The sequence below is a fragment of the Felis catus genome, chromosome B2 (assembly GCF_018350175.1).
Source record: "Felis catus isolate Fca126 chromosome B2, F.catus_Fca126_mat1.0, whole genome shotgun sequence".
Lineage (NCBI taxonomy): Eukaryota > Metazoa > Chordata > Mammalia > Carnivora > Felidae > Felis > Felis catus.
Genome location: NC_058372.1, coordinates 36,060,525 through 36,072,594, shown reverse-complemented (window position 1 = coordinate 36,072,594; position 12,070 = coordinate 36,060,525). Strand labels below are relative to the sequence as shown.

General features: G+C 55.0%; 1 protein-coding gene across 5 annotated transcripts in view; it reads left to right on the top strand.

The window, feature by feature from the left end:
- MDGA1 (MAM domain containing glycosylphosphatidylinositol anchor 1) overlaps positions 1 to 11,542 on the top strand; it is a 61,138-nt gene extending 49,596 nt beyond the window's left edge. For 3 of the 5 annotated variants that reach the window (XM_019830542.3, XM_019830544.3, XM_045057474.1), the window contains exons 13-17: positions 817 to 972; positions 1,340 to 1,474; positions 5,648 to 5,778; positions 5,992 to 6,100; positions 6,842 to 11,542. In XM_019830542.3, coding sequence (XP_019686101.1) covers positions 817 to 972; positions 1,340 to 1,474; positions 5,648 to 5,778; positions 5,992 to 6,100; positions 6,842 to 6,933 — 623 coding nt within the window. In that variant the 3' untranslated portion in view covers positions 6,934 to 11,542. The remainder of the gene's footprint in view (positions 1 to 816; positions 973 to 1,339; positions 1,475 to 5,647; positions 5,779 to 5,991; positions 6,101 to 6,841) is intronic. The other 2 variants (XM_003986077.5, XM_045057475.1) reach the window with 1 other exon arrangement.
- The last annotated feature ends 528 nt before the right edge of the window (positions 11,543 to 12,070 follow it).

Below are 12,070 nucleotides of genomic sequence, written 5' to 3'. Positions count from 1 at the left end.
TGTCTCGAACTCAGGGCCTTTCCTCTTCAGCCAGTACCATTCACAGTCCTTAAAAGAAAAATAGAGACCAGGCTAATCCACATCCCCTGTTCTCTCTGGCAGGGGTACTTAATCTGAGACCCAGGAAGCTGCTCCCCACAAAGGATCTGTGTATAGACAGAATTCAGGGGGGTCTGTGATCCTGGAATACGGAAGGGCATACAATTACTTCTTCATTTTCCCTAACTTCTAGCAGAAGTTTAACATCTCCTTCAGTGATGAACGTAGGCGACAAACCGCAGTAGTAACATCACTACCTGTGACTTTGTCATCAGTACAAACCTGGTGCTTTCACATCACCTTAAAGTTGTTACAGCTATTTCTAAATATCATTAACATTCATTAGAACTTCAAAATCACAGCAGTTATTAGACCCAACACTAGATCTTGTTATTTAATTAGATAATAAAGAAGCCCACTTATTATTATTACAACACGGATTTGTGTTTTAAATATTTTGACAGCTGTATCTCAACACAATTGATTTCCTTTGTAACCCTGTGTATTTCATTTTATGCATCTAAAATTATTATTCTGAGATGGAGTCCTTAGCCTTTACTAGATGACAGAGGGTCTGTGGTGCACAAAGGTTAAGAAGTTCTGTTCTGGGAACAAATTTGTCAGGGGCCCAGTTGCCTGGTTTCTCAAGCCCTGAGATCCTGGGTCCACCGTTTGGATGCACGGGACCTGCCTTGGGGTGGCCAGGGAGGGCAAAGCTGGACCAGGGGACCCAAGGAGCCTGACCCTCTTTGTCTCATCCCCACCCTCACCCCAAAGCAGACAACACCTGCCACTTTGAAGATGAGAAGATCTGTGGCTACACCCAGGACCTGACAGACAACTTTGACTGGACACGGCAGAACGCCCTCACCCAGAATCCCAAGCGCTCCCCCAACACCGGTCCCCCCACTGATATCAGCGGTACCCCTGAGGGTGAGGACATGGCCTGCTGCAAGGAATGAAGGACAGCTTCAGGGAGGGGTCTAGTGCCAGGGAGGCCAGTCTGAGGGGGGAGAACACAGCCCTTCCCTCAGGGAGACCCAGTCTGAGGGGAGACAGCACCCTGCCTCAAGGAACCCTAATTTGAGGGGGAGACACAACTCTGTCTTCACAGGGATTCGGAAGAAGAGAGAGCACAGTCGAGCTCAGAACTGGCCCAGACTCCGGTGCTGTGCTGTGAGGCAGGGAGGACAAAGTGCCATGGGGGTCAGATGAAGTCAAGGCAGTGAAGGGATCAGAGGGGAAGAGGCCTGTGTGGGGTGGGGCGGAGGCTGCTGGTGCATCTGCCCCTTCCCAACAGGCTACTACATGTTCATTGAGACATCAAGGCCTCGGGAACTGGGGGACCGAGCCCGTTTGGTGAGTCCCTTGTACAATGCCAGCGCTAAGTTCTACTGCGTCTCCTTTTTCTACCACATGTACGGGAAGCACATTGGTGAGTCGGAGCACCAGGTGGTCTGCCCAAGCGTTGCTGGGGCTGGGAGGAGAGAGGGAGTCCACAGGAGGCTGGGTATTGGCCCATGTGAGGCCTGGGCTTCCCAGCTTAGCTGAATCACATATCCTTGGAGGGGGTGTGGGCAGAATCTGGGCAAGGGAGGAAGGCAGAGCCAGCTTGTCTGAGGTTTTGAGATGATGAAGGCTTCCTGAGTCTGCAAAGAAAATGGCTCCAGTCGGACAACATGCAAGTCTTGGAGGAGACGGAGAAAACAGGTAAGAGGTTGCATGTATTGAGTGCCTGTCAGGTGCCAGGTGACCTCCTGGGAGCTCTGTCTCCGTGGTCTCATTATCTCTCACAACCAACAGGTGAGGGCGGTGTTACCATATAAATCAGAGAGGTTAAGCATTTTCCCCGAGATCACACAGCAACCCGAGTTGTCTTCCTCCCCCAAGCCCTAAACACAGAATTGGGAGGGTGCTGTTTTGTGAGCAATGAGGGGAAGTCCTGCTTCTTAAGTGTGGGTGTACATTTGCCCTTGGAGGGAGATGGTAGGAGAGTCACATTAATCAACGAACTCATCATTCAGCCGTCACTTCCAGAGCTCCTGCTCTGGGGCCAGGCATCAGGTGCTGCTACGAACAGGACCGACCAGTTCCCATCCCCGGGGCACCCGAAGTCAAGTGGGAGAGACAGGCATTGAACAGCTAATTGCAGCAGATAAGATTGAGCAGCCACTGTGACACATGTCCACAGCAAGACAGGGGCCAAGACAGCTGGTAACAGGGACTGACTGTGGGGGCTGAGTTATGGAAAACTCTGCTGAGGAAGTGACAGTCTTTAAAATTTTTATTATTTGTTTGTTCACTTATTTAGGGGACAGGCCATGTATTTTGCGTGGGTCAAAGGTACAAAAGGTACATAATGAGAGCCCCCTGCTCGTCTCAGTCCCTGCTGCCTAGAACCCTTCCCCACAGGCAACCACTGCACTTAGACTTGGGGGCAAGTTTCCAGAAACACTTTATGCCTACAGAAGCCAGTACATGTGTGTTTGATTTTGCCCCCTTTTATACACACTGTTCTGTGTCTTGCTTCTCCTTCTGAACTGTACATCTTGGGGATCATGCCTTATCAGACCACAGAAAGTTTCACAGTAGAGGAAGTGACTTTAAGCAAGAGTAGACCTAATGGCTCTTTATGGACAAGTCTCCCCAGCTAAAGTAGTGGGTCATGCTGAACTGATTAGCCAGGATGGGGTAGGATGGAAGGTTCTGCGTCCACTGGGGCCTCCAGACCATCCACCCAGACCATTGCACTCGTGGCTGGGTCTGGAATTTGTGGGAAGATTCCCGTGGGGTAGGTGGGTTGGGTGACCAGCCCTGCGCTGCCCAGGCCTGTCGTTTCCATTTGGCTCCTCATTTGGCCTTCCTGAGGAAGACTCTGTAAGCATCAGATCTGGACAGGAGGACTTTCCAGTAGGGATGCCATGGAGGGGCCCCCTGTCCCATGTCATGTTACTGCCCTGCTCTGCCCTCTTCATCACCATATTTTCTAGGCCTCCAGTACCTGATCCGGTCCCTGCCTCCTTCTCTGACCTCATTTTCTGCCACGCTCCCCCTTGGCTCCTACTCAGCTTGAGCACACTGGGCTCCTTGCTTTCCTTTAAATACTCAGGGCAGGTTCTTGCCTTAGAGGACTTTGCTCATGATGTTCCCTGGACTGGAACATTCTCCTCCTCCCCTCATTCAAGGTCTCCTCCTCAGAGAGGTCCCTGAAAGCCCCAACTGAAATACCTCTTTATTCCTTTCCCTGCATTATTATCTTTATCATGCCCATCACCAATAGAATGTAAGCTCCAGGAAGGCAGGGGTCTTTGTCTTATTCACTGATGTATCTCTAGTGTCTAGAACAGCCCTTGGCACATAGAGGTGCCTCATTAGTTGAATGAGTGAATGAGAGGGAGGTCTGAGATTCATGAACCCAAAGTAACTTCTAACCATGAGGCTCTATGAAAGTCCTTTTTCAGTTGTGAGCATAGTCATGAAAGGTTCTTCAGTCAGCATTTAATTATTGAGAACCAATACCAGTTTGATGCAGACTTTCCCTCAAAGAGTCAAATGAGGAGGAGATGTTAATCCCAATAACTATCACACCACAGAGCAGAGAGGGGTCTGGGCCCGGAGGGCTGCAGTTGAAGGACCCAGGGTTCACAGGACGCATAGAGGGCTCCCAACTCAAGCCTGGGAAGACTTCTTGGAAGAGAGGACATTGCAAGAAGGATTTGGCCAGGGGAATGTGGTAGGGGCGGGAGTCTCAGGCAGCTGGAAAAGCCTGAGCAAAAGCCCAGAGGCTGGAAAGCTGGGGTATGTCTAGGCTCCAGCATGTAGTCCGCTTTGGCTTTGCAGGAGGCAAGGAGGATAGGGAAGAATGAAGTGAGCAGGCCCACCATTAAGGGAGGCTGAAGGTCTTGGGCCCTGGCTGATCCCTGTGAAAGGAGGTCCGGAAGCCCCCTGAGCAGGGGAGATGCTGGAGATGATGGGGTGCTCAGGGGAGAGGACGGAAACCCAATTTTTGTTTAAGTAGTAAAAAGGAGGGGTTCCCCCATTAGTGTCCTGGGGGCAGGGTGGTGGAGGAAGAAGAAAAGGTGGAGATTGAGGGGGATAGGAACAGGGGGAAGAGCTCCAGGACAGGGAAGAGAGAAAGGCCCCTGTGGAGCTGGTGAGGAGCCTGAAAAGTATCGGGGCTTGCCTCCTGGCCCCCTGGGAGCTTGCTGCAGCCCTGTCGTGGCCCCATCTGCCGGTGAGGGTCCCCACCCAGGCCTAGCTCTGCTGCTTGGGAGGGGGTGTTTCTTGCTGTCCAGTTCCCTCCTCTTCCTTCCTCTGCTACCCCACCTGGCAGCTCTGGGCACCAGCTGTCCCCAGACCTTGTGTCTCGCTGGCTCTCCTCAGTCTAAGCCAACTCCTTTCATCCCAGGCAGGTAACATTTGGTGGCTCTCTCCCACCGGGGGTCTGTCTGTCTGGTGTCACAGATGGTGTGCCTTTGTCTGTGGGCAGCGCCATGGAAATGCCAGCCACCGGGCACTGTCTAAGATTGATTCCCCTTCCCTGTGAGCCAGGCCTTTCACATCACTGGGGGCTTGAGGTGGGCCAGAAGAGCCAGGAAGGGGCATGACATCACCTGGGTGCTCTTAGCCAAGCCATGATTCCCTCCTTCTTTTCCGGGGCCCCCAGCACCTCCAGAATTTCAGGCCTCTGTGGCTGTGGGCAATGGGCCTCAGCACCCTCCGTCTAATGCCCTCAAAATTTTACTTTCACTGTGCTTACCATGGCTGTGTAGCACAAATACTAACATCTCTCTTTAAAGCAACTCGCTCCTCTTGTCTTAGCTTTGTCCTAAGCATCAGTATTAGAGAAACTGTGAGTTGGAAGGACTGGCTTTATTCATTTCTTAAAACATACATATAAGTATTGAAAACTTAAAAATTTTAAAGTCCATCCCCATGCCTCCAGAAATCATCCCATGTATCATGCCCTGCCAGGGGTATGCACTGTGTGCTTTGGGAATCCTGCTTTGTGCTCAGTCATAGGCCCTGCCGCCCTGGGATAACTCCACTGTTGAGAGGAGGAAGGTGTGTGTGTGTGTGTGTGTGTGTGTGTGTGTGTGTGTGTGTGTGTATGCCGGGGTGGGGGGAGGATTAGTTGACTAGAAAGGAAGGGGAGAGGGGCACCTGGGTGGCTCAGTTGGTTAAGTCCAACTGACTTTTGGCTCAGGTCATGATCTCACAGTTCATGGGTTCAAGCCCCGCGTTGGGCTCTGTGCTGACAGCTCAGAGCTGGCCTGGAGCCTGCTTCGGATTCTGTGTCTCCCTCTCTCTCTGCCCCTCCCCTGCTCACGCTCTGTCTCTCTCTCTCTAAAAAATAAATATACATTAAAAAAAAAAAAAAAGAAAGGAAGGGAAGAAATGAATGAAAAATTGCAAGTTGTCCCAATGAATTGAAGCCGTGCTGCTGTCTTCTCTTTCCTGTGTGGAGGTCCCTCCCCCGGGAAAGTGGGACAGTGAACCAGTCTGGGATGGTGCTGTGGGCAGTGGCAGAGAGGAGGGTTTGGGGAATGTGGAAGGGTAGGGGTGTCCTTGTCCAGACCTCACTGCCCCCCCTTCATACCCACCACAGGCTCCCTCAACCTCCTGGTGCGGTCCCGGAACAAAGGGGCCCTGGACACGCACGCCTGGTCCCTCAGTGGCAATAAGGGCAACGTGTGGCAGCAAGCCCATGTGCCCATCAACCCCAGTGGGCCCTTCCAGGTGAGTCACCGGGTGTGGGGGCCCCCGAGGTTCTTCCAGCCCTTGGGCCATTGCTCTGACCAGGGAGCACTTAGGAGGACTTCATGCTCTTTCTGGGGAGCTGGGGAGAAACTCAGGCAGGGTAGGGGGGGCTTTCAAGTGGACTGAAGGGAAGGGATTGGGGGCTCTGCCTGGCAGAACACCGCTAATCCCTGCTCTCTGACCCCGCCCCAGATTATTTTTGAGGGTGTTCGAGGCTCTGGCTACCTGGGGGATATTGCCATAGATGACGTCACGCTGAAGAAGGGAGAATGTCCCCGGAAGCAGATGGATCCCAACAAAGGTGCCAGATGGGAAGGGGTAGGGGGAGCCGAATCTATGGGGAGCTGTGTAGGTAGGCACCTGTCCGTATCAGGAGAAGGTGCTGGTGTCTGAATGGTGGTTCAGAGTGACTAGGTGGTGGGATGCGTGCATCAGTGACTATGTGGGCAGGTGTTGGTGTGTTTGGTACCCACCTTGGGCTCCACGTTGGCTCAGGTTATGGGGCATATGTAGGGCAAAGAGAAGACCAAACTCTGCCCTCCTGTGAACTTACTGAGTTATTTACAGTACCCGAGTGCCTCCTGTGTCTGCGTCCAGGTATGTGTGGGTGCAGATGTGAACGTGTGCCCCACCCCCCAGGGCCAGGTGTTTGCAGTTATAACAGCTGGAATTTGCTGAGTGATGACCACGTACCAGGCAAAGTACAAAGCCCTACATGTATCTGATCTCATTTAACCCTAATGACAGCCCTCTGGGGTAGCACTTACTATTAGACTCATTTTACAGATGGGGAAACTGAGGCCCACTGAGGCCAGTGAATTGCTCCGTGTCTTAGTGAGCTGCAGAGCCAGGATTTGGACCCTCTCAGGCTCAAAGTTAACCCCCACCCCACGCCACCAGACGTCTGTGCTTACAAGTACGTCTGCACAGTGAGGGCAGTGTCTCACTTTAGGTCCCCCAGAGAGAGGGGGAAGCCTGCTAGTCCCTGACATGCTGAGCTGATCAGAGCCCTGGCCTGTCTCCCTTTTCTCTCCTGTCACAGTGGTGGTGATGCCAGGCAGTGGAGCCCCCCGCCAGCCCCACCCACAGCTCTGGGGGCCCATGGTCATCTTTCTCTTGGCGTTGCAGAGATGATGAGAGCTGCGTGGCCCCCCCACCCGGCCCCCGGCACACCAAAGTGTCCGCATCGTACCAAAGACTGACCCCCGCCAGCCGGGGTGCCCAGGGGCAGGGCCGGCCCGCCAGGGAGGGGGCCTGCATTGGCTGCGAGGATGAGCAGAGAACAAGGACAGAGGCCCGGCGCTGAGGCCCTGGAGACAGTCGTTTGACACACGCACACACTCACACACTCACACTCACACACACAGAGATATATTAAAGCACAAGTTTCTATCCGACCTGCCAGCACCTTCTTTTCTGCGGAGACAAGGGACTCGCCCGAATGGCGTCCACCACCCCAGAGACCTCGGCGCCACATTGGCCTTGTCCAATTGCACCTGTGGCGTGTTTCTGACCTTCCCACATTCCTAACTCAAGGCTGAGCCCCGGCCCAGTGGCTTTACCAGACGGGAGCCAGCAGAGGAGCAGACTCAGGAGCCCCACCCTTGGCTGGACTCTGGGACTCCCTGGGATGGGGGAGGCCTGGGTCAAAGGAGGCCAGGGGGTACTTTGTGAGCTCTGTGAATGTCCCCGTGCAGGTGATGGCGAGGGAGGTCAGGCACCTGTTGCACGCACCTCTGTTTACAGGGCGAGAGCTGGAAGGTGGAGATCCCAGGTCACCCTGATCCCTTGACCTGTTCCTTGGACGTCATATCTCACCTCGATGTACCCCTTTGAAGGGACCCAGCACAGGGTCCTGGGCCTGGGCAGTCTGAAGACTGACACCTTCCCTTCTACCCCATCCAACCCCCACCCCACCCTACGAGGAGCTGGATTCCTGAGAGCACAGTCCCCACCCTAGTCAGCTGGCCTGAATTCAGCACCCACCTGCATCTCCGAGGAGCCAGGAGGGGTGGAGGCCGGCTGTTTTCTGGGGTGAGGCTTGACTTTGAGAGGGGCAGAGGAGAAAGCCTGCTTTTGTGAGTTTGTGCCCCCATGGCATTTGGGAATAGAGTGGAAACTTCATTTCTTATATACTTGGCATGAAGGAGTGCCCTGGATAGGAGGGTATACATAGAGGGGGTGCCCCTGCAAAGCACTGTCTAGTTGGCTGCTCCCTTCCCTGCCCAGGGTCAGTGAAGGGGGGGGGGGGGATGTGGTGGTTTGTAGAGCAGCAGCAGAGGGTGGGGCAGTTGCTGGCCTCCATGTTGCCTGGGAGCCGAGCTCATGCCCCGATCCATGAAAGGGCTCCCTGTCCTTGGGTCCTGGGATGGGAACCTAGATGGGCAGGGTGGAATCTAGACCTGTCCTTCTCAACATCACCCGTGAGACCCCAACCAGCCGTCTATGGGGGAGATGAGGACCAGCTCTTTCCAGGGTGAGCCTTCACGCTTGCGTACGTGTGGCTGTGTGTGCGCGCACATGTGTGCACGTGCATGGGCCGATCTGTGTCTGTGTAGCACTGTGGGGACGTCTCTGGGCAGCAGTGTGTGCGGATATGAGTCCGCATGTGCAATTACACATATCTGTCTGTGAGGCCGGGTCTAAACCCTGTCTCAGTGAGTGCCTGTGGATGTCGGCATGCACTTCCGCCTTCAGGAGGGACACGAGTGTTTGTAGGGGGCTGGTGGAATATACCACTTCCAGCCCTGGTCTGTAGTCTCAAGCTGCCTGCCACCGCCCGAATTTCTACCTTTCGTCCCCTCTGGATGACAAAGAGTTTACAGATCACCCTATTGAAATGCAAGCACCTTTGGTGGGGGTTGTCACAGGGATTCGCCCGGAGCATTCTGCAGGGACAGTTGCCCAGAAGGGGCAGCACCGCAATGCCAAGAGGCAGGCAGGGGACCAGGGGACAGGCCTGTGTGATCATCATCACCCACAGCTGGCAGGGGGCTAGGCCAGGCCTGGAGCAGGGCCTTCTGACGCCTGACCAGCCCGGCTGCCTTCTTGGCCCAGCCGAGGCCTCGGTCCGAAACGAGTGGCTCCAGGTTCCCAGAACACACTTCCATCGCGCCGGCTGGGTATTGTTCCTTAATTGTCCCATCTGTGCAGGGTCTGCTGCCCCGACTAGACTGTGAGCTCCTCCTCTGAGCCTTCCAACCTTCTCCCCCACCCCCGCTCCCAACCTCAACGCCCAGCACAAGTGGGCCTGTTATGGAAACCACAGCGGGCTTTGCCCAGCGGGAAGGATGATATTAATCGGTGGTTCCCAGCCCTGGCTGCAGAAGAGAGCCACCCGAGGGTCTTTTAGAGAGCCATGATGCTTGGGTCCTACCCCCAGAGGTTCTGATTTGATTGGACTGGTGTTCAGCCTGGCATCAGAAATGTTTAAAAGCTCCCCAGAAGAACCCAGGAGTGGGAACCAGTGGCCTATCACCTGCCAAGTGCTTCCTTTGCGCCCTTGCTGGGGTGGGTATGGAGATCCAGGGATGAAAAGCACCAGGTACTTCCTCCTTGGGACACTGAGGTCCTGGGTCCTCACGTGTGGATGGGTGAGGCTGGTGTGTGTGTGTGTGTGTGTGTGTGTGTGTGCATGCAGGCAGGTCTGCAGGGAGTGTGGGTGTCACTGTGTATTAGCATTAACAGTGAGCGATGAGAGCACTTAGAGTGTGCCAGTCAGTGTGTGTGGGGGGAGGGCGGGGGGAAGATGGGGTCTGCAAGGAAGGAGTGTCTTTGTGCACATGTGTGTGCCTGTGATTCAGCACCTCTGTATCAGTGTCACTTGTGCTGTGTGTGTCTTTGAGTGCCTGTGGGTGTCAGCACCGTGGTGCTGGTAGGTGGCCCATCAAGACCCCCAGCCCAGGGGAGACCAGGCTGGCAGGATCCAGTGCATCTCCCCCTGGGGCAGTCTCGCCCTCTGGGTCAGGGTGGCTGAGGCATTTTGTGGCCTTAAAACAGGGAGTCCAGGGTCAGCCCTCATGGTGTTGGGGTTTGTTCAGCCCTGTTGCCCCTGATTTGATGTTTTGGGGAGACCCCTAGGGCCCGGTGCTGTACAGTTAGGAGAGGGGAAGTCTCAGCTTGGCTGTCCTGCCCCTGGGACCACAGACAGCCCTCCAGGGTGCCCAGCCAAGCCTGCGGACCACACGCCCATCTCCTGGAATGCCCCTCCCACCTTGCCTTCTCCGGGATATTCTGCCACCTCTTTCCCTTTCATTCTTTCTCCCTGTGCTCACTGGCTCAGGCTCTCATGGCCAGGGTGGGCCTCAGAGGTCTGAGCCCCTCACCTTGTAAATGGATAGGAGCAGGGGTGGGGTGGGGGGGCTGGCCCAAGGTCACATGGCTAGTTGGGGGTGGAGCCAGCCTTGGAAGCTGTGCTCTACAGCCCCGAGGGTGTCACACCGGTGGCCACTGCCTCCTGCTGGCAGCCAGACTGCCCTGTCTCTGGGTGCTGGTACAGATGTGACTGGGCACCTGCTCTAGGAAAGGTGCCCTCTCCCTGCCCCAAATTCTGGCCTCTCATCCCAGGCCACCGCCCCTCCCACCCCAGATCAGGCCTGGGTGCCCTGTGAAAGCTGCATCCCTCTGCCCACCCAGGCTTTAGCTACTGCCCAGGTTCCCAGACAGAAGGGACTGTTTCCCCTCCCTGCCCTCTGTCTTCACGTGAGCCTGGGCTCCGAATGAAGGTCAGTGTGTCCTTGTGTCCTCATCCTGTGGACTTACCCCTAAGGACCAGGAGGGCAGGAGTGAGAGTGTACAAATTCTTATATTTTCTTCTCCCTGGATTCGAGGGGGTTGGGGGGGGGTTCCAAGGTCTGTCCCAAGGAATGGGGTGAATGAGCCTGCACTGGGGAGTCCCTGTGGGGCCCCTGGTTGAGGTTCTGGGCTCTGGGGAGCCCTCCTCATTTCCACAGGCAAGATAGCACGCCCCTTTCTGTTGAGTCAGTGCTATGTGTGAGGCTGTGTGTCCGTGAGGGTGAGGGTGGGGGGTGTGCATATGAATGTGTGTGAGGGAGTGTGTGTGTGAGGCGTGTGAATAGGTGTGAGGGTACGTGCTGGAATAGAAGGACCACTCTTTCCTAGAGATCCCTGGATCCTTAGAGCTGGAAAGGACCTTAGAGACCATTTAATCCAGTGCCCACACTGTTCAGGTGAGAAAGCTGAGGTCAGAGAGATGGCACTTGTCCACCATCACCCCTCCCTCATGTCACCTGCATTCGTTTCCCAGGGGCTCCGCTAGACGTGCCCTCCCTCCTGGCACCTCCCCGCCCCCCACCACCACACCCATAATCACAATCTCAGCTCGACTCTGCAGGGCCCTCTGCCCCTGTGGCCTCCAAGCACCCTTCCTGCCCCAGGTGGTCAGTTCACCAAGGCCTTTATCCCCAACCCAGAAGGGGCAGGGGAAGGAGGGGACTGCTCCAGCCTTGAGGCCTCATAGACTTGAGAGAAAAGCCAACCCCTCCATGCCCAGGCTCACCCCACCACCAAGGTAAAAGCACAACAGGAGACCCTCATTATTGGGTGAAAGGTATTGGGGTCGTTGTAGTCACACGACCCCGTCCTCACCCCTTTGCCTTGCTCTCTGTCTCCACCCCAGCCTCTGTCCCCCCCTTTGTTCCTCTTTCACCCCCAAGCCCCCCGAAATGTAACCTCTAGTTGCGGACGCGGATGTTTCAATAAATAAAGCTGCAGTGTTCTAGTGCTTCCGGTCCGGCTGTGTGTGGGGCGGCAGGTGGGCCGGGAGGGGGCGCTAGTGAGCTGCTGGGGTTCTTTTCAGGTCAGGGGGAAGAGCCTTTCTCTTTGCCACCTGCCGTTATGGGTCCTCCTCTGCCTCCCCGACAGTGGGAACCTACGTTCCGGTCTCCAGCCCAATGAATTCAGTGTCCTCATTCATTTATTCCTTCAAGAAACACTGGCCAAATACCACCTTCGTGGAAGCTTCTGCTAAGTGGGGGAGATGGACACTAATCTAATCATTACACCAGGAAGCACATCATTATCAATACAACTAAGGCTGTGAAAGAAAGTAAGAGCATGTCCTTATTTGGGTTGGAGATTCAGGGATGACTTCTCTAAAGAAGAGACATTTAGGAGACACCCAAAGAATGATTGGGGTTGGCCTACCAGGGCAGAGCAGGTCTTCCAAGCAGAGGGAACACAGCATGTGCAGGCCTAGAGGGCTGAAAAACCATAGAAGGCTCAAGGAAGGGGGAGGAGGATGAAGAAGGAG